Raw genomic sequence first — 19082 nt, 5'->3', positions numbered from 1 at the left:
TATTCCTCCAACTCTTAGTAGTAATGATTTCATGAGCTTCTTTACTAATACGTTTATTACTATCAGAGAAAAAATTAATCAGATTCTTTCCACTAATAGCACAGATACGCTGCCCAACACAGTAGCCTTAGAACCAACAGTATTGCCTAATTTATATTTAGATTGCTTTTCCCCTATAAATCTGTCTGAGCTGACTTCACTGGTCACTTCATCCAAGCCATCAACCTGTCTTTTAGATCTTATTCCATCAAGGCTATTTAAGGATGTATTATATTAGATCAGATCAACGTATCAATATTAACAGTCTACGCACCAAAGGCCTTTAAGGTGGCAGTAGTTAAACCTCTGCTCAAAAAAACGACTCTGGACCTAGATATCTTAGCTAACTATAGACCCATATCAAACCACCCCTTTATCTCTAAAATCCATGAAAAATCTCTTGCTAACCAGTTATGTGACTATTAACTCAGGAATAGTCTGATGGAAGACTTTCAGTCAGGGTTTAGAAAACATCATAGTACAGAAACAGCACTGCTGAAGATTTCCAACGACCTTCTCATGGCCTCAGATAATGGACATGTTTATATTCCCGTCCTATTTCCTCCTAGTGCTGCATTTGATACTATTGATCACAATATTCTATTACAGAGACTTGAACACATTATTGGTATGAAAGGAACAGCACTGCAATGGTGTAAGTCTTATTTATCATAAATCTTCCATTCATACAAAAGTTTGCCATGGAGTTCCACAAGGTTCTGTGCTGGGACTGAGTCTTTTCACTTTATAATGTATATGCTTCCTTAAGCCAATATTATATGAAAGCAGCTCATAAATTCCCATTGCTACGCAGATGATTCCCAGCTGTATTTATCTATGAAGCCATATGAAACTAATCAGTTCCGTCTTAAAGACATAAAGGCCTGGATGACGTATAATTTTTTTCTTCTAAATTCTGACAAAACCGAGGTCACATCATATTTTACAGAGCTCATAGTTCCATACTATCCCAATATATAACTTGGCTCTGTAAACTCAGGGCTACTTGTGGTTCCCAGAGTCTATAAAAGTAGAATGGGAGGTGCCTTGAGACAATGTATGTTGTTGATCTAGATCAGAGCATCACTAAGCTCCTGGACAGTCAGTGGCAGTACTGTGGCAGTATTTGGATTTAGGTCAGGGGAACGAGGGCCAATTGCATCAATGCCTTCATCATGCTCCTTCTCGCACAAAGTGGCAGATACCAGTCTTGCTGCTGGGTTGATGCTCTTCTATGGCCCTGTCCAGCTCTCCTCATGTAACGGCCAGTCTCCTAGTGTCTCCTCCATGCTCTTGAGACTGTGCTGGGAGACACAGCAAACCTTCTTGTGGTCGCATGTATTGATGTGCCATCATAGAGGAGCTTTACTTCCTGTGCAACCTGATTGGGCTGCAGATAGAGCCTCATGCTACCAGTAGTGACAAGGACGCTCTCAAGGACCATAATCAGTCAGGAAGGATAAGGAGAGAGCAACTCTCTGTGGCTGCCACATGCAAAACCATTCCTTTTAGGGGGCTTCACTTGCATTTACCTCCATTGCATCTGTTGTCACATTAATTTGCACCAAAGCAGGTGAAATCTATTCATAATCACTTGTGCTTCCTAAATGGACAGATTAATAACCCTTAACTGACTTAGTGTTATACTGTAAGGATTAAGTGTTCTCTTAATCCTTTTTCTCTTTTGTGAGTAGTGCATCAAAATTCTAATTAGTCTTAATGTATATAGCAAGATTGTTATAGTTTTGCCAATTTTTTTTCTAAATTTAGGTGGGGTCCAGCATTAGGCCTAAAAATGTAACCTCAGCAATTGATTGATTTGCTGTCCATTAATCTTGATATCTAGTTTAGTTGGTATGGACACTGTTGTTGTTGTTGTTGTTTTAAATTGAACAAACAAGTCAACAGGTTATCTCTTCCAAGTACCTTGAGAGTTGTTTTGCAACTACGTGAGCTGTTTTTACATGAGCATATATGAATGTGTCATCTGCAAAGACCAGCCCCTTGACATGAACCAGGAAAGTCATTTAAACATAAGCTGAAGCTGTCGTGGAATTTCCTCCCTGAGAAACTCTTAAGATTAGTCTTCTCAGGCACCAAGCAAGGTCATCTTATTTATGGCAAGCCGAAACAATCAGAGCAGCTGAAGTCTCTCTCGAGGTGTCATAGTCGCGGGGAGATGATACTGTAAACTCTTAAGATTAGTCTTCTCAGGCACCAAGCAAGGTCATCTTATTTATGGCAAGCCGAAACAATCAGAGCAGCTGAAGTCTCTCTCGAGGTGTCATAGTCGCGGGGAGATGACAACATTACTCAAAGCTAAATACACTACAGAGACCGGGGATGGGCAGACTATCTTGAGTCGCCAAACGCTGTGAACATGTTGAACTGTGTTGCGAACCGGAAGTCTCCTCAATATTGTGCTCTTATAATAAATACTCCTGCTTAAGACATCCCCGGTCTCCGTCTTCCTGATTCAGCATCCACTCCATCAATTATTCCATTTCAGAAGCGTATCAGCCCTATTACTGATCAATGTGGAATTCCTGTTTTGATCTTTAAAATATACTTGATGAATACTTCATTTTTTTGTTCATGATGATGACATTGTTCATGGTTCGGTTCTGAAGATATGATTCAAACCAGAGAAACTGTACTCAGAGTTTGAGATAAGGATGATTTACAGTATCAAAGGCTTGTCTAAGGGGGCATCAGTTAGCTCACTTAATAGTATCAGTACCCCATGTGCGGAGGCCTGAGTCCTCCTGCATTTGCTGCATGTCCTCCCTACTCTCTCCCCCCTTTCTTGTAATTTCGTTCCTATCAATAAAGGCTTAAAGGGGTCATATTATGCTCCAGGCACCTTTTCAGCCTGCCTCCACGTATATTTGGTTATCTGGGGTGTCTGCCAGCCCACGAAGAATGAAAAGAAAACAATGAGTCGTTGATCCGTGGTTTGGGTTGATCTTGCAGACGGTCTGTAAACGAGCCATTCACAGCCCGGGCGTCAAGTGACGTAAGGTGACTCCTGCTACTGGGGTGACCACGCCCCCAACCTGAGCAGCACCTCCCCCCTTGAAGTGCGGAAAAACAGATCGCGGCTCCCGGCTTGCGGCGGCTCCCGGCGTTCGGTCGCGGCTCCCGGCGTTCGGTCGCGGCTCCCGGCTGCCGGCGGTCGGTCGCGGCTCCCGGCTAACGGTCTATCGCCCAGCCCCTTGTGCTCTGTGTGTAATTATGGAGAACGTGTTCTGGGCCTCCCGGGTCTCTACGTCGTGTATGTGCCTTGTTACGTGCGACTGTTGTCATGGCAGCAGACGAGGGGAGGAGCGAGGAGGAGCTTTGCGGAACACGAAGGGAGGGGGGCGAGGAGTGAGCAGGAAAGTACTGGAATCGACCATAGTCTCACAGGGCTGTTTATACAGAAAGAGGAGGGTGCTGTGTGGCTTGATCCTTGAGGTGTTTTGACATGGAATGGCAAAGACATGTAGGTCACACACCTGAAAACCAATGTAACTTGTGTAAAAGGGGACATAATATGGGCCCTTTAAGAATTGCCAAAATATATCTTTAAAAAAAAGAGGTTTGTCTAAGGTCAAGGAAGACTGCCCCCACCAAGTTTATCAAGAGGGAAACAGGTTGTACTCTGTGGAAGAAATAGGGATTAGCTATCCGTAAACCAGAGCTTATCAACCAACATCAGTGTTGGAAATTACTAACGCTGTGGTGTCTGAATAACACCATGTTCAAGATGTGGTGGAAAGACAGACCAAAAGATCAGAGGCTAATATACCAGCAGATTAATGCACATTGTTTCTGAATGGCATGCTCAACTATGACATATTTGAGTTTAGGTGTACAAATATTTTGGATATGTAGTGTAAATTATTGCAGGAAAAGTCCTGCTCTTCATACTTGTGGGTGAGATTACAATTTATCATAAAAATTGACCAGATTAATTTCCCATTTTGTTTGAAAACACAGGAAATCTTACCTGAGTGCTTTCTTGCGTTTTTGCTCCTCTGCTTTCTCTTTCTGGGCTAAAGTCAGAGACTCAGCCTCTGCCAAATTATCAACAGCAATAGCCAGGAAGACATTTAGAAGGATGACTGAATAAAAGGTAGAGTTAAAGATTATGATAATAGTGATTTCAACTTAGCTGCACTTGGTATTGCAGTGTTGGTTAAATTCACTCACTAACTTACTCCCTCGCTCTTTTTGTAAGGATACAATTTCCACAGACAAAGAGGATGATGAAGTAGATGCTGACAAGTATTCCAGGCATGCCAGGTCCTCCATGAGCCATTATACCATCATACATGACAGTATTCCAGTCCTCACCTGTCAGAATCTGAAAACACAATTTAAACATTCCTGCTGTCTCAGACTGTTTCAGTCTTTATCACTGTGACAAAGTGGGTGAGAACACTCCACTTTGTCCCTCTTCTCAGTTTCAATATTGCACTCAATTTAACAATGCTTGTTTGTTAATTACTTGTCTTAAGTCATAGTTTGTAGACAAACACTATCCCAGGTTTGTTTGTGCATTGTATTATCGTATGTTACAATTCACATATCATCTTCATTAAATGAAAACAGACAAGAAGATTAAAGTTTAGTTGGTGTATATTTGTTCAGTTTGCATAAATTAATCTGTTCTTTTGTTTGATACTCACCTTACCCACCATGTGTTCCAGGGACAAAAGGAGGAAGGGATGTAACACTAACTGTATTTATACCCTTGGTGACATCAGCAGTGATAGGGTTAGGGGACCAAAACCATTTGTGAGGGGAGGTTTAGTGGGTTTGAAATGTATTATTCACTTCATTATTGATATATTAAGGAAATCAAATCGTTCATTGTATGTTTTGTAAGGAGTACTGCAAGACACCTTAGGGTTAACCCTCACCCAGCTTCAGGTGAGGTAACCCCCATGTCCCTGCCTCAAGAGGAGGTGTCGTTAGCAGGATGGAACATGCTGGGTTGGCACCTGTTAAATGAATGGGCTACTTATGCAGTGGCCTCTGTCTCTTTGGGAAAGAGGACATCAGTGTGTAGCCATGAACACATTAAGTTAATTTAAGTTGTTTTATCATGAGTTAAGTCTTGTTCAGTTAAGCTGAGTTAACTGTTATTTAGTTTCTTTTGTTTGTACATATTTTTGAGTTACACGTGTAACATGGGACCACCATTTTTATAAATAAATACTCTTGTATGCCTCCTACAAATTTAAAGGCCGCTCTGGTCAGGCATTTATCAGACAAATAAATTAAATCTTCCAAGCATGAATATTTAAATGTTTGTTACTGCTAATAATTTTAACAAATTTCAAAAATATTTCAGTTTAAATACATTTATTTTCATTAAATTATGATGAGCTGTCCTGAATAGTTATGGACCTTTTAACATCAGAGGGTACTGTTTTAAAATGCAGGAAAGTATTGCAATATTCCTTTAAAACTGACCAGAAACCAGAAGTCAAGTGAATGTTGGATGGTTTCACCAATTGATTGTTTTAATCAAAGAACCAGAATCCGTTCAACTGATGATTCAACCAGAAGAGTTTTGGCTGCATTCAAGCCTAAGATGTTCAAACACAGTGCATTTTCTTTTAGACCAGATGTAAAAAAAAAAAGAAAGAAAAAAAAGTCCCTTTTTACCTGGAACACTGTGATGATGGCCTGAGGGAAGCTGTCAAAGGTGCTGCGTGGTTTGGTTTGATTGGGGAAGTTGAATTTCCCTCCAAACACCTGCATACCCAGCAGCGAAAAGATGACGATGAAAAGGAAGAGGAGCAGCAGCAAGCAGGCAATGGAACGGACCGAGTTCAAAAGGGAAATCACCAGATTACTGAGAGACGTCCAGTATCTATAGCACACAAAAAGAATCGGTCATTTAGGCAACTGTATTCACATATTGTTTATTTTAATGTTTTGTTTGTTATGGAATTAAAGGTTGTCCAGAAGAGAAGTTTAATTTCCAACTGTAATGTGTTCTGCACACACATAAACATATCTGTATTTTACATGTTATCAAATATTCGTCAGAATAATAGTCAATGAAACAATTTAATAATTAACAGCACCCACTAGAAGAGCAATAATGTTCCTCACACCCTTAACTCCAGGCCTCTACCACAGGGAACAAGGAAATAACTCATATTGATGTTCCAGCTGGTATAACTTAGTGGACTACCCTATTCCCAGTCAGACCATGGCTAAATCCAGCGTAGGCCCTTAGGCGAGGCCCTTCATGCTACCTGCCTACCTAAGATATAAGTCAATAGTTGTTTGTCATTTTGGATAATAGCGTCAGCTTAGTGGAGCGCCCACTCTGGACGTATTCATCCTAGTCCTCCTCTGTTATAGACTAAGGAGACAAGTTATCAGAGCCCCAGAGAGATGACACAGACACCAGCCCTGGTAGGCCCCGGCCAGTAGAGTGCTAAATAATACTAAACAAGTCTAACTAGCTCTTATAATAGAAATATAAAAGGAAAAGGAAAAGGTACTCTGACAATCTGCAGCAAATTGTACAAACTCATAGATCTCAACATCATATATATATATATATTAATGAGTACATTATGACAAAAATGGCAGCAAATGCTGTATTTGACAATGTTAACGAAAATGATTGAATTAAATATCCCATATCTTTATCCGAATCTGCTGAAACATTACATTTATTTCCTGGGCCGTGCCCCATCTCTCAACGTAGTTTGGTGCATACCTGTTCTTGTACTGTACTTTTTATGTAGGTTTTGGTAAACCTTTTATGTAAGCCACATGCATATGCTTCAAGAGAACTGAACGACCAACTTTCAAACAGTAAAACCTTAAAAGAGAAGAGTAAGAAGAAGTATTACAGACGAGCTGTGTTGCATTTTCAAAGAAGACTTTCTTGGCTTGGCATATACATAATCCGCGCTATCTCACCTGGTGACTTTGAGCAGACGGAGCAGTCGTATGCAGCGCAGCACAGAGATACCCATGACTGACATGACGCCCATGTGAACAAGAATGAGCTCCATAATACCAGTGGACACCACAAAGCAGTCAAAGCGATTGAAGAGAGACATGAAGTAAGAGGGCAATCCTAGAGCATATATCTTCATGAACATCTCAAGGGCAAACATAGACAGCAGTAGCTTATTGGCATTGTCTGCCGATGGTGGATGTTTTGGGGCCAACAGCATGAAGAGGAAGAAAAGAATGAGAGATAGAAAAAAATGTTATTTAGTTGTTATGAGATTCTATATGTAATTATCAACATGGAAAATGTGAAATTTACCAATCATTTTATGCATTTTCTATAAATACCTCTGAACAGTTTCTCAAGTTATTAAAATTCCTGACCAGGTTGTAGCCTGCCTCTCTCAATGTCAGCTGGAACTTGCTCCAGTTTGGAGAGCAGTCTCTCTTCTACCATTTCTCTCCAAAACCCTTGAATGTGCTGTCTTCACTCAACTTTCCTACGTATCTCAACAAGGACAACCTTGTTGACCCCCACCAGTCTGGATTCAAGGCAGGGCACTCAACAGAGACCGCCCCCCTAGCTGTCACAGAGGAACTTCCACACTCCCTCACTCCCTCTCCTCTGTTGTCATCCACCTCTCAGCAGCTTTTGACACAGTGAACCACCTATCCAACCACCTCCTCCTACCTCAATGACCAAGGACTGCACTCACAGGGTTACTTAAGAGGATCTGTCTTTGAACCCTGCAACCTCACCACTGGGGTCCCTCAGGGCTCTGTTCTGGGCCCATCCTCTTCTCTTTGTAATTAGGATCTGTCATTCACTCACAGATTTTCCTAGCATAGCTCTGCAGATGACACCAAACTCATGGGGTCCACAATCTGAAACCCAGGTGGCAGCATGAATCTCTGCCTGTCTGGCTGACACCTCTACTTATTATATTACAGCCGACCATAGCACATCATCACTTCTTTTTACTTATTGTTTTTATGTATGTTTGTTTTAATATTGTTCAGTTGACTTATTGCTGTCTGTTATCTGTGTGTTCCTTTAATTGTTAAGTTCATTGAAACCATGTCTAATGGTGATTTTACACTTTAAATACATTTTGTTTAATTGATTGATATACAAAGGATGAAATTCATGTAGGCTTGTAAAGTGTGTGATGCTCTAACCTTGCCAGTTTGTGATTCTCTGAGACTGCTTGTGGTGTTCTGTTGCGATGGCCAGCGTATTAAAGAAGACGAGCATGATCACCCACCAGTAGAACAGTTTGGACTTCACATACACTCTGCATTTACGCCGTAACCAACGGTTCCACTTACGGGCCAGCTTACTGCATACAAATGGAAAAAAGACCAGTTGAATGAAATGATGAGACCTTAAAGTAAAAGAGCATTATTTCGATAACTTTGATGACCTTAATTATTTCCCCACCACTTTTCCACCCTTGCCCAAGCTTTTACTGTTTTTCACATCCATTAAGTAAAAGTACAAGTACAAATCCTGCTTTAAATTAGCATTGATACTTTTCTCATGAAAACTTACAATTATATGCACTCCTGTATATTGACTGCATTTTTATAGGACATCTCTAATTTTCAATCATATATTTATATATAAGGAACATGAGAAGCTTGAATATACCAAGGGCTGAAAGAAGAGCTAGAAAAGATGTGGTATGTGAAGGCAACAGTGGTGCCAATTAATCAGAGCACTCTGGACTGTAACCTCTAAACAGGGAGAGTGGTTCAATGATTCCAGGAACCACATCTTAGATCTCTGTCCAGAGATCAAGAGCCAATACTAGGAACAGCTAAGATACTGCGCAGTACCCTCAGGCTCCCAGGCTTTTGTTGTATGTCCAGAGCATTAGTATTATGTGATACCTCCTTCTCCCATATGTTTTTCCAGTACAGTTCAGTCTCACCCCTGGGTGGCTCTGTTCTCGTCTTATGAGAGTACACTTTGGATGGTTCCCTGGAGAACATCATATTTATTCTCCTGGCTTCTACTTATCTTACTGTACCTTCTCAGGTGGGTAGCAAGAGCTGTGAGCCTTTGTAACTTAGGTAGCCCTTATCTCACCAGATCTTTTTGTAGTTCTGATAGCTGACTAACTTCTCTATGGCCATGTTGCCTTGGTCTTGGCTTCTAGCCTTATTCCCTATGGGGGATACTGGTCCTTATTGCTTATAGTGCTCATCTTGTATGCAAGCAACTCGAGGTAGCTTGTTATTCTCAGTTTTGGTCACAGGGATAGTATGTGGTGCAGCATTCACATCTGCAAGCCGACTTTCAGCAGGTACTTTATCACTTAGCCTTGGTAATCGGCCACAACGTATCCTGGTATTATGATCTTCAACCTCAGGTAAGCTGCCCTTTAGGGTCTTGTTGTGGCCTGAACCCAATCTCAGAGTGTGGGGATGATATCTCCCCTTTGACCTGTTGTCCTGACTCCCCCTTGTCGTTGCATCTTTGTTGTCCTTCATCCTTCATCAATCTCTCTCTTTCTTAATATATTCCTAAAAATAAATTTCACAAACAAACTATACTGTAAAGATAACAAACAAACTCCTGACTAGTAATAGATGATCAGTTGCATTGTGTCCATTGTGCTGACACTTCCGGTCTCAGATCCTCCATTTTCCGAGTTGAGCAGGCCTGATGAAAAAAGTCACACACACACACACACACATACACACACCAGAGCAGATTTTCATTACCATCTGTAGTGTCAATCCTGCAAACTCAAGTGGGTTGAAAAAGATAACAGACGGCTCCTGATAAAAATACTCAGTAGGGCGACAAACATAATTTTCCTAAAATAGTTAGTTTTTTTTAGAGCGAGCGAGAAACTTGGGGAGATTGTGAGAGATCTATTTATTTCAAAATTAAACATTTTATATCTGTTTGTTTGAAAAAATATATTGATTTTTATTCCCCCTAACAATTGTTATCAAGCAGGTATAGTTTTGTCAGATGCATGCAAAATCATAGCTGCTGGCATATGCAGTGTTGATTCACATTTTACGGAAGAGATGCGTTTCACCCTTTGATGTAGATTTCTTGTGTTATCGAACACCTAAAGCGCTGTACAGTACAAGTCACATTCACCCATTCAAAAACACATCATAGAGCACTTCTATATACACTATAGCCCGTTTTCTAGCACAAAGTGTTTTGCCCAGGGACCGTGTGGCATGTGGACTGGAGGAACCAGTGATCTAACTATTGACCTTCTGTTTAGTGGATGACCCTCTCTTATTTCCTGAGCCACAGCTGCCCATGTAAACAAGATTAGAAAACACCGCCTGTGCTTATGCACTTACTTTGATCTAGACATGGTAAACTGTAAGAGAAACCAAAAAGAGGATGATGTGTAAATGCATTGCACAAAATGTGAACAAATTAGTGTTATATTATGTTATTTTGATATTTTGCCAAAATAAATTAGCCTCTATGGAAACCCATTGGGCCCTATTTTTCACGATCTGAAGCGCACCATCTTGAATGGGTGACATGAACGTGAGGCGTGTCCAAGTACATGCGAAACGGCCCGACCGCCACGTGCAAGTCTAAAAGTGTTGTACTTTTTCCTACTAATTAATCATAGGTGTGGCTTGGGCATGACATGCAATAAACCAATCAGCTCATAATCTCCCATCCCCTTTAAAAGGGCAGGTTGTTGCGCCATGGCGTATTGTAATTATAATGACGAATCTACCAGGAAGAAAGCTGCCACGATTTTGAGCTGCAGAGACAGACCTGCTTGTTGCCTTAAAGGCCGTAATTCTCCAACGCTACACTCGATTGGAACCAACCATTGTTGCATGTGGCATTTTTGAGGCGAAAACTCTGGAAATTTGGTATACACATCAAATACTCCCTCTGCTCAGGATGACATCTTGAGAACATATTACAAGACTACAAACACAATTCCAATGCACCATCAAATGCTGGACTGACAAGTAAAAGGATTTTAACATGAAAAACTAATTTTATTCTGAAGATATTTTGTTCAGTTTTTGTCTTACCCTGTCCCTCCTGGTCATTGTCCATGACCTCAGCGTGAGTAATCCACTCCATATAGCCCTTGAGATCCTCATCTAGCTGCTGGGTTTCTCTCAGCTTTTGAAACTCTCCACGGGACTTGGCCTTCTCTCGTTCTTTTGTGAATTCACTATTGGAAAATAAGTGAAAAGATCTGATCTCAAAAAACATAACAAATAGTGTGTGGAGCAGACACTAAAGATGGCTGGGAGTAATTGAGAGAGCAAAGTGTAAATCAAGAATACACAAAAGAAGTGAATGGTTTAGAGTTATCTTACCCACTAAGTACACCCAGAACCAGGTTGAGCACAAAGAAGGAGCCAACCAGGATGAGTGTGGTGAAAAAGATCCATGGCCATTCCATTCCTATAGCATCATTGACCTAAAAGACAAAGCAAACTTATTTGTGTATCTAAGAAAATATTGCCACATTCCTCATGTGATAATTGCACAAAAATACATGGGGTTTACATATATGAAATCAAGCAGGATATTAGTTTCATATTTGAGCATACAGAGTAGGTCACAGACATGTTTTGCCAAGCAATGCATACCAGTTATTATGTACCTTTGTTTTTGAAGGGTGCTATGAGGCTGTGTATCATCTGCATAACTGAAACAAGTTCAATGTATGCTATTATTATGTCATAATTGTGCTTTATGGGGCATTCTGAGCAATCCCACAATTTTCTAAACACTCTAGCTACTGCACTGCACTCTGTAGCCTATAGTTACTCTGTAGTTATATTCCTGTTATACTGTGTTAGCTATTGTATTATACTATTTTATATACCAACCATCTAAACCACACTGCGATCAGCTGAGGAGGTGCAGACTTTTCTCTGTGTGTTTGCCAAGGAAAGGATCAGAGAGATGTAATGAGAGAGCCATGGCTACCAACGTTCCATCAGTGCAAGCAAAAGTAGAAAGGGACTTAAATGGCTGTACTACAGAACAAAAAGAATTATAAGTGGTTCAATCAGTTGCACACTACACTGCATATGGTCATAGACCTGTTAGCAATGGATGGACGGGCAGCCTTGACATGGTCACAGGGTCAACGTTTACTTGCCAGCTCACGTCAAAACTACCAATACTATTTTTTAATTCTAAACTGTGTTAAATCAACATTACGTAGTGCTACTGTTGTGCAATGTGCTATTGTTTCCAGAGTTGTCTCCATTTTGTATTTTTGCAGTAAGTAATGTGATGAACAAGGAATTAGTATTATGTGTTAGTGTTATTGTCAGGGTTATGTTTGTTCAAAATTCGATCTTGAAAAACAAGGACAATGAGGTTACAGTTTTAGATATATTAAATTCTGTATTACATGTTTGCATATGAATGTTACACAACTGCCTGTGTAGATGCATATCACTATTGAGATACTGCACCACTGACTTCACACAAGATTTTTGTCGACCAATTGTTCAATTGTTTACCACTGCCCAATAGCAGTGCACCAAAAATGTGGCTGATCGCACCTCATTTTAAGATCACAAACCCATGGGAGTTCAGATGGCTGCAAGTGGATTTAAAAAAATATGGGGCCTAAAACTAGCAACAACATTGCGTTGCACTTGGCACCACTTTTGGCCCAGTGTAAGATGGCCTTTAGTGACAAATCAGATTTGACTCCTTTGTAAACCAGGGCATTTTGTTGAGCTTTCACATCAGGCTTGTTACCTCCTGGCTGTGTCTCTGTCCACTCGTCGCCAGCTTGTTTTGAACCTTCAGCGTGGTAAAACTCTCGGCCAGCGGATCCTTTGACCTTGTTTTAGATTGTGCTCCTTGATCATTCCCTGAGACTTATTATTGCGTCTTCTGATTCGTCTGCCTCATAAACTCTGCCTACCTGTTTGAGCCTGAGACTCAGCCTAAGACTGAGTGACAAAAGCCATCACTGAACCGTTTGCAACTACTCCGTCTGCTTACTCTGCACAGCCACCCGCAATCCTCATCTTACCCTTTAAAAAATATTTAATCTGTTGAAATTTCTTTTGAGGCTGGTTGTCTGTGTTCTGGGTCCAAAGTCTAGTATCTCGCCTAACAAAATGATTATAAAGATTATATACTTTAATTAATTTAAATTTAACAGCAAATAAAAACACTCCTTCAAAAACCACCTGCTTCAAGACTAGACAAATACCTTACCCAGTAGAGAACATCAGTCCACCCTTGTGTAGTGATACACTGGTAGACAGTCAGCATGGAAAAACCCAGGTTGTCAAAGTGGGTGATTCCATTGTTTGGGCCCGGCCACCCAGCACGGCACTCTGTGCCATTGATGGCACATCGTCGACCGTTCCCCGCTTGAGCACATGGAGCCGACTTCTCGTTCTCCACTGTCGCAATTATGTCTGAATGACAAAAGAGGGCATTGATAATGGTTTGTCTGATCGTCTAGGGAGAATTCTAAACTATGTAATGTTGGATTGTTCCACATGTATTGTACGCATGGTTCAATTAGAGATGCACTTGTCTATGTGTAAAGTAGCTTGGAGCTGTAACTACAAATCAATAACACTAGAGAATTTGTTAATACATAATAATGAATTTTCTACTATGTTTATGTAACTGCATTATCACATTCCAACAACCTCAGAGACATTTTACCTGTACTACGAACCAAGCTTACTGGCTTATTAGTGTAACATCAGGAATAACTTTGTGATGTTATGTGTAACTTCCCGATTAACCAAATATAAAAGGTGTATAGGTTTTACCTCAGCATTGCCGCCATGGCAAATTACATCTTTAAAATTCTATGGGCAGGTTATGTTTGTGGTTAACTCTGTCTTACAACCATATGCACATCAACTTAACACCCAATGTTATGAAACATTAGTCCTATATAAAATGGGTCCAGTCTCTTGTAGCCGAAATTAGTATTGAACAGAACAAATAATGCCCAAGTATTCGTGCCATATAACCCTGTTTTGTTGCATACTGTAGACCTACTTGTGCCTGTGTAGTAGCACGTCTTGTGCATTTTACACTTGAAGAGCTCCAGTCCCATAATTGAATAAATAGTGACCATGAAAAGGACCAGTAAGGTAATGTGAAACAGGGGCAGCATGGATTTCAGAATGGAGTTCATCACCACTTGCAGACCTGAGGGGTAAATTGAGATGCATCTTCAAATCACATGAACTGTCATTGACAGTGTAATGTATCAACAATTCCAATTAAGTGATTTCTGTCCAAGCAAGCAAGCAAGCATTACCCTATGATCACTTACTGCTAGTGAAATAATCAAATGCTTAAACCCTTTCAACTTATAAAAATACAGATGTCTGGTTTATTTTGACCCTGTCATGCTACTGTAGCTAGATTAGCAAAGTGCGATCAAAATGTTCCAATGAAGTGTGATGGAGTGAAAACACACTGTGAGAAGTCCTGAGACTTTAACAGACAACAACTCAAAACCCCGCCGTAAACACACATTACTAAACCTCTATCCTGAGTGACAGGCCATCGTAAAGCATCCCCTGCTTCATGGTCTATTTTACTCTAAATGGGACCATATTTACAAAATGAACATCATGCTCTTTGAAGAAGACTTAAAAACTAAAGATTTGAATGCAGGTTTAGGGGCACCTCCGCATTGGCTTCACTTTTCAGACCCAGAAGTCTGCCCACTTATTTTATACCGTCTATGGTCATAACACAATTTCCACTATGAAATGAAGACTCTGTTATGTGGAAGTATACTGTTAATGTCCAGCAGATAATTTGACAGAGTGCTGTAACTCATTTACAAAGTTTTTCATCCTGTTTCTGATTCCCCCGTCTTGACTGCATCTGCACTGCCCACATGTGCCACCTGGTGTGCATTGTAGATACTGCAGCTACTCCTGGATAAATAATTGATTTGCTGCGCAAAGCAGGTCAAAATAAACTAGAGACATCTGTACATAATACTGTTAGGGGGGCGTAATTTGCCCCCCCTTACTGTACTCAACTACTACTAAACTATTATTATTATATAATGATATATTATTATCATTATTTTGTATTATCATTATTATTATGATTAATTGTTTCTGCTATCATTCTGTAAGTATAACTGTTATTATTATCATTGTAACAAACAGTTCCTTCTCCCCTCCCATCCCTTTACCACATGCTTTTCCTCTCTCTTTCTTTTCTCTCCTCTCAATGCTATTAAGGTCGATGCCCCGTCCCTGCTATAATATTGTAAGATCCATACCTTACTAGGTCAAGTCCCTTTAGATAAGGCAAGTTGTGATTTGGTACTATACAAAATTAATTGAATTGAACTGAATTAAAATTATACAATTGAACTAAACAAAGAATCTGATTTAACATCAGACCAGTCACTTACTGGGGACTCCAGAGACCAGTCTTAGTGGTCGGAGTACTCTGAATGCACGCAGTGCTTTCATGTCAAAGCCACCACCCTTTTCACCTACTGGAGCTTCCACTCCACTGATGTGGTTAATGGCATCCACGGCCACAGTGAACAGCCTGGAGAGATAAAAACACAACATAATAGGTTTTGCAAAAAGAGTTGTTTAAAACATTAAAAGCTTTGTATATTGTATATATATCGTGAAAAACACCGAGCATTTTTCCTGTCTTTGGTCATTGACAGGTGCCAAAATGCGTCTGCCTCCCCTTTGGTTTATCTCAGTTCCTCAAATGCGACTACTTTTATCCATGCATTTTTGTCCTTCAATTTTCATCCCCCCTTCTTGAGGAATTCAAACTGAGACGAATGGGTGTGAATTTTGATGTTGTGCTGTATAATAAGGACTTACATAGTTTGAAATACTGCAGAATGTGTCAGAGGGATCTCTCAGATCACTCAGGGGTTTATCTAACATTAAATGTAGATGGTAGATGGCAAAAAACATTATAGAGGCTAAATGCTGTCATATTGAATGATCCCACTTTAAGAACTCAAATAGAGATGGACCTGGACATGCATCTGCAGGACAATGATAGTGGGGATTGAGATTGGAGGTCCTGTATAGCACCCATGCTGTACAAATAACCTTTCAAGGTCTGTATGGTTCCTCAGCATTTCTTCAGCAGTTCTTTGGGGTGTTGCAGGTGCTATATACAACAGTTCCATATTAGATCAGATCAATTTATCTCTTAACAGGCTATGTACCAAAGGCCTTTAAGGTGGCAGTAGTTAAACCTCTGCTCAAAATCCAACTGTAGACCCAGATATCTTAGCTAACTAAAGACCCATATCAAACCTGCCCTTTATCTCTAAAATCCTTGAAAAATCTGTTGCTAACCAGTTATGTGACTATTAACACAGCAATAGTTTGCTTGAAGATTTTCAGTCAGGATTTTGAAAACATCATAGTACAGAAACAGCACTGCTGAAGGTTACCAACGACCTTCTCATGGCCTCGGACAGGGGATATGTTTCTATTCTCGCCTTTTTAGATCTTAGTGCTGCATTTGACACCATTGATCACAAGATTCTATTACAAAGACTAGAACAAATTGGGATCAAAGGACTATCGTTAGAATGGTGAGGGTCTTACTTATCTTATAGATTTCAGATTGTTAATGTAACAACAAATCTTCCTTTCATACAAAAGTGAGTCATGGAGTTCCACAAGGTTCTCTGCTGGAACCAATACTTTTCACTTTATATATGCTTCCTTTAGGCAATATTATAACAAAACACCACAACAATTCCCATTGCTACGCAGATGATACCAAGCTGTATTTATCTATGAAGCCAGATGAAACTCATCAGGTAGTCAAACTTCAGGACAGTCTCAAAGACATAAAGGACTTGATAAAGGACTGAATGATAATTGTTTGCTTCTAAATTCAGTCAAAACCGAGGTCATTGTACTTGGTCCTAAACACCTCAGAGAAACATTATCTGAGCATATAGTTATCTTAGATGGCATTACTTTAGCATCCAGCTCTAATCTGAGAAACCTTGGAGTTATCTTTGACCAGGACATGTCCTTTGACTCACACATAAAACAAGCCTCTAGGACAGACAGCCTCCTTCCACCTGCGCAATATCAAGAACATTAGAAACATCCTATCTCAAAAGGATGCTGAAAAACTAGTCAAGTCAATTGTTAATTCTAGACTGGACTACTGTAAATCATAGGGTTAGAAAAAACAAATATATCTTCTTAAGGATATCAAAACTTCAAATATAACACCAGAAAGGTGACAATATGGGACCTTTAATCAAAGTTCATTTCAGAACCCTGATCACACTGTTGTTGTGAACGCGCCATTGTTTCATTGACAACGTCTCCTACATTGGCGAGTCCCAGCTGCTGCTGCTGCTTCAGAGCGCTGATCAGCTGTTTATCCAAAAGGTATCCATACTAAACATAACCCATAAACATTTGTCAATAACCTAAATGGGTTATTAACAAATGTCACAAATGTTAATGGAAAAGTAATACTATTAAATTAATGTATGTGGACATCACTAATATCATCACTAATATCTCCTGGTATATTTTATTCAATAGAAATTCATAATGTAAAATTTAATCATTATCTAATAATAGCTGATATACACGCCACAAGCACTACAAATAACTAGCAAAAACAGCACATCAGCAAAAGTTATTCAACTTACCCGACAGATACACAAACAAAGTCCAAAATGTTCCAGCAGTTTCTCAAATATGCATCTGCATGAAAAAGAAATCCATAGGCAACAATTTTCAGGAAACACTCAATGGAGAAGATGATGAGGAAGATGTACTCCAGGCTTTCCTGTAAAACAAAGAAAATGGCTTGTCTGAATCTGTATTGCTCATTAATTGACCTAAAATAAGTTAAATTAGTGATTTCCAATCTGTGTATCATTTGTTATTTCATAATTAAACATCAATCCAACAAATAAAACAAACTAACATGTTTTTCATACTTTCAATTGCGTGCACAAGTCAAAAAATGGAAACAAATTAGATTTTGATATTTATTGTTTGATTTATGTTTAGGTTAGGGTTAAAAGTTAAAAGTTAGTAACTTTTAAAATGAGTGGCAGCAAATACACTTGGGAAATGGAGATACCCGACTTAATGTAATGAATATGAGTGTGAACTTCAACAAAACATTACATGACAACCTATTTATTTTCCAACAAAGACAATAAATATCAACATCATATTTGGCCTGTGGACCATTTTTTCATTTCTATGATTGACTTGATTGAATTACGTAAAATAAGCTATTAGTTCTTTGTTAATTTTATCAATGAATAACAAAATAATAAATTGGTTTTTCATTGACTAATTGTGGATTCCCAACTGAATTTGAAACGAACAAATCATACATGGATTTTTCATGCACAGCTTTTTATGTAAATTGACTGAAAACATTTTTTCAGACTTTTTCAGGAAGAGAGCCATGAAGACATTTCCCATTGATTTACTGTGTGCTTAACTAATGTTGAACAAATCTTCTATTTTTTTTCAATTCATAATCAGGCAGTCAGTCTTTTTGTTTAGTTTTTTTAAGGCAGATCATCCATCCAATGTTGGGTTTTTCTGTAATATTGTAAGGTCTCGACCTTACTATGTAAAGTGCCTTGAGATAATTAATCTTAACAACTTATGTTATGATTTGTACTACATCTCCCTGCTCATGTTTCTGACAACTTTATAAGGGTTTTATGTCCCACGTCACACTAATCTCCTTCTGTCTGCTCCTGACACTTACAAACTCCCTCACCACTGCAGTATTTAATGGCCTCTCATTTTAGCAGTGGTATGTGGTGGATGTCTATTTAAATACATATCACACTGACAGTGTCCTTTAGTGCTGTTTAACCGATATGTCAGCCTGATATTGTCCTTGTATCCTTGTCCTTGGTTCTAAACTAATAAATGAAACTCAATTAAACTAAATAAACAAATGAAAGAAGTAGTTAATTTTTTTGTGGCTAAAAACATAAATGATTGGAAAAAGTACAGCCATAACAGGAAATAAGTGCAGCAGATAAAAAGAAAATGAAATAAACAAATCAAATGCAAATTATTAA

General features: G+C 39.4%; 2 protein-coding genes across 2 annotated transcripts in view; one reads left to right on the top strand and one right to left on the bottom strand.

Annotated features, from left to right (window-relative positions):
• Nucleotides 1-19082, top strand: part of apobec2a (apolipoprotein B mRNA editing enzyme, catalytic polypeptide-like 2a) — a 55708-nt gene that overhangs the window by 19923 nt on the left and 16703 nt on the right. The gene's annotated exons all lie outside the window — the stretch shown is intronic.
• LOC118309200 (dihydropyridine-sensitive L-type skeletal muscle calcium channel subunit alpha-1) overlaps nucleotides 1-19082 on the bottom strand; it is a 67197-nt gene that overhangs the window by 42778 nt on the left and 5337 nt on the right. The window contains exons 3-14 of the mRNA XM_035631041.2: nucleotides 17673-17812; nucleotides 15417-15559; nucleotides 14030-14182; nucleotides 13223-13428; nucleotides 11347-11450; nucleotides 11053-11198; nucleotides 9598-9679; nucleotides 8191-8351; nucleotides 6976-7201; nucleotides 5698-5905; nucleotides 4267-4387; nucleotides 4031-4145 (exon numbers count right to left, since the gene is read on the bottom strand). Of these exons, the coding sequence (XP_035486934.1) occupies nucleotides 4031-4145; nucleotides 4267-4387; nucleotides 5698-5905; nucleotides 6976-7201; nucleotides 8191-8351; nucleotides 9598-9679; nucleotides 11053-11198; nucleotides 11347-11450; nucleotides 13223-13428; nucleotides 14030-14182; nucleotides 15417-15559; nucleotides 17673-17812 (1805 nt within the window). The remainder of the gene's footprint in view (nucleotides 1-4030; nucleotides 4146-4266; nucleotides 4388-5697; nucleotides 5906-6975; nucleotides 7202-8190; nucleotides 8352-9597; nucleotides 9680-11052; nucleotides 11199-11346; nucleotides 11451-13222; nucleotides 13429-14029; nucleotides 14183-15416; nucleotides 15560-17672; nucleotides 17813-19082) is intronic.

Source organism: Scophthalmus maximus, chromosome 6, assembly GCF_022379125.1.
Source record: "Scophthalmus maximus strain ysfricsl-2021 chromosome 6, ASM2237912v1, whole genome shotgun sequence".
Lineage (NCBI taxonomy): Eukaryota > Metazoa > Chordata > Actinopteri > Pleuronectiformes > Scophthalmidae > Scophthalmus > Scophthalmus maximus.
The sequence above is the reverse complement of the archived record's forward strand: the minus strand, read 5'-3'. Positions and strand labels throughout refer to the sequence as shown.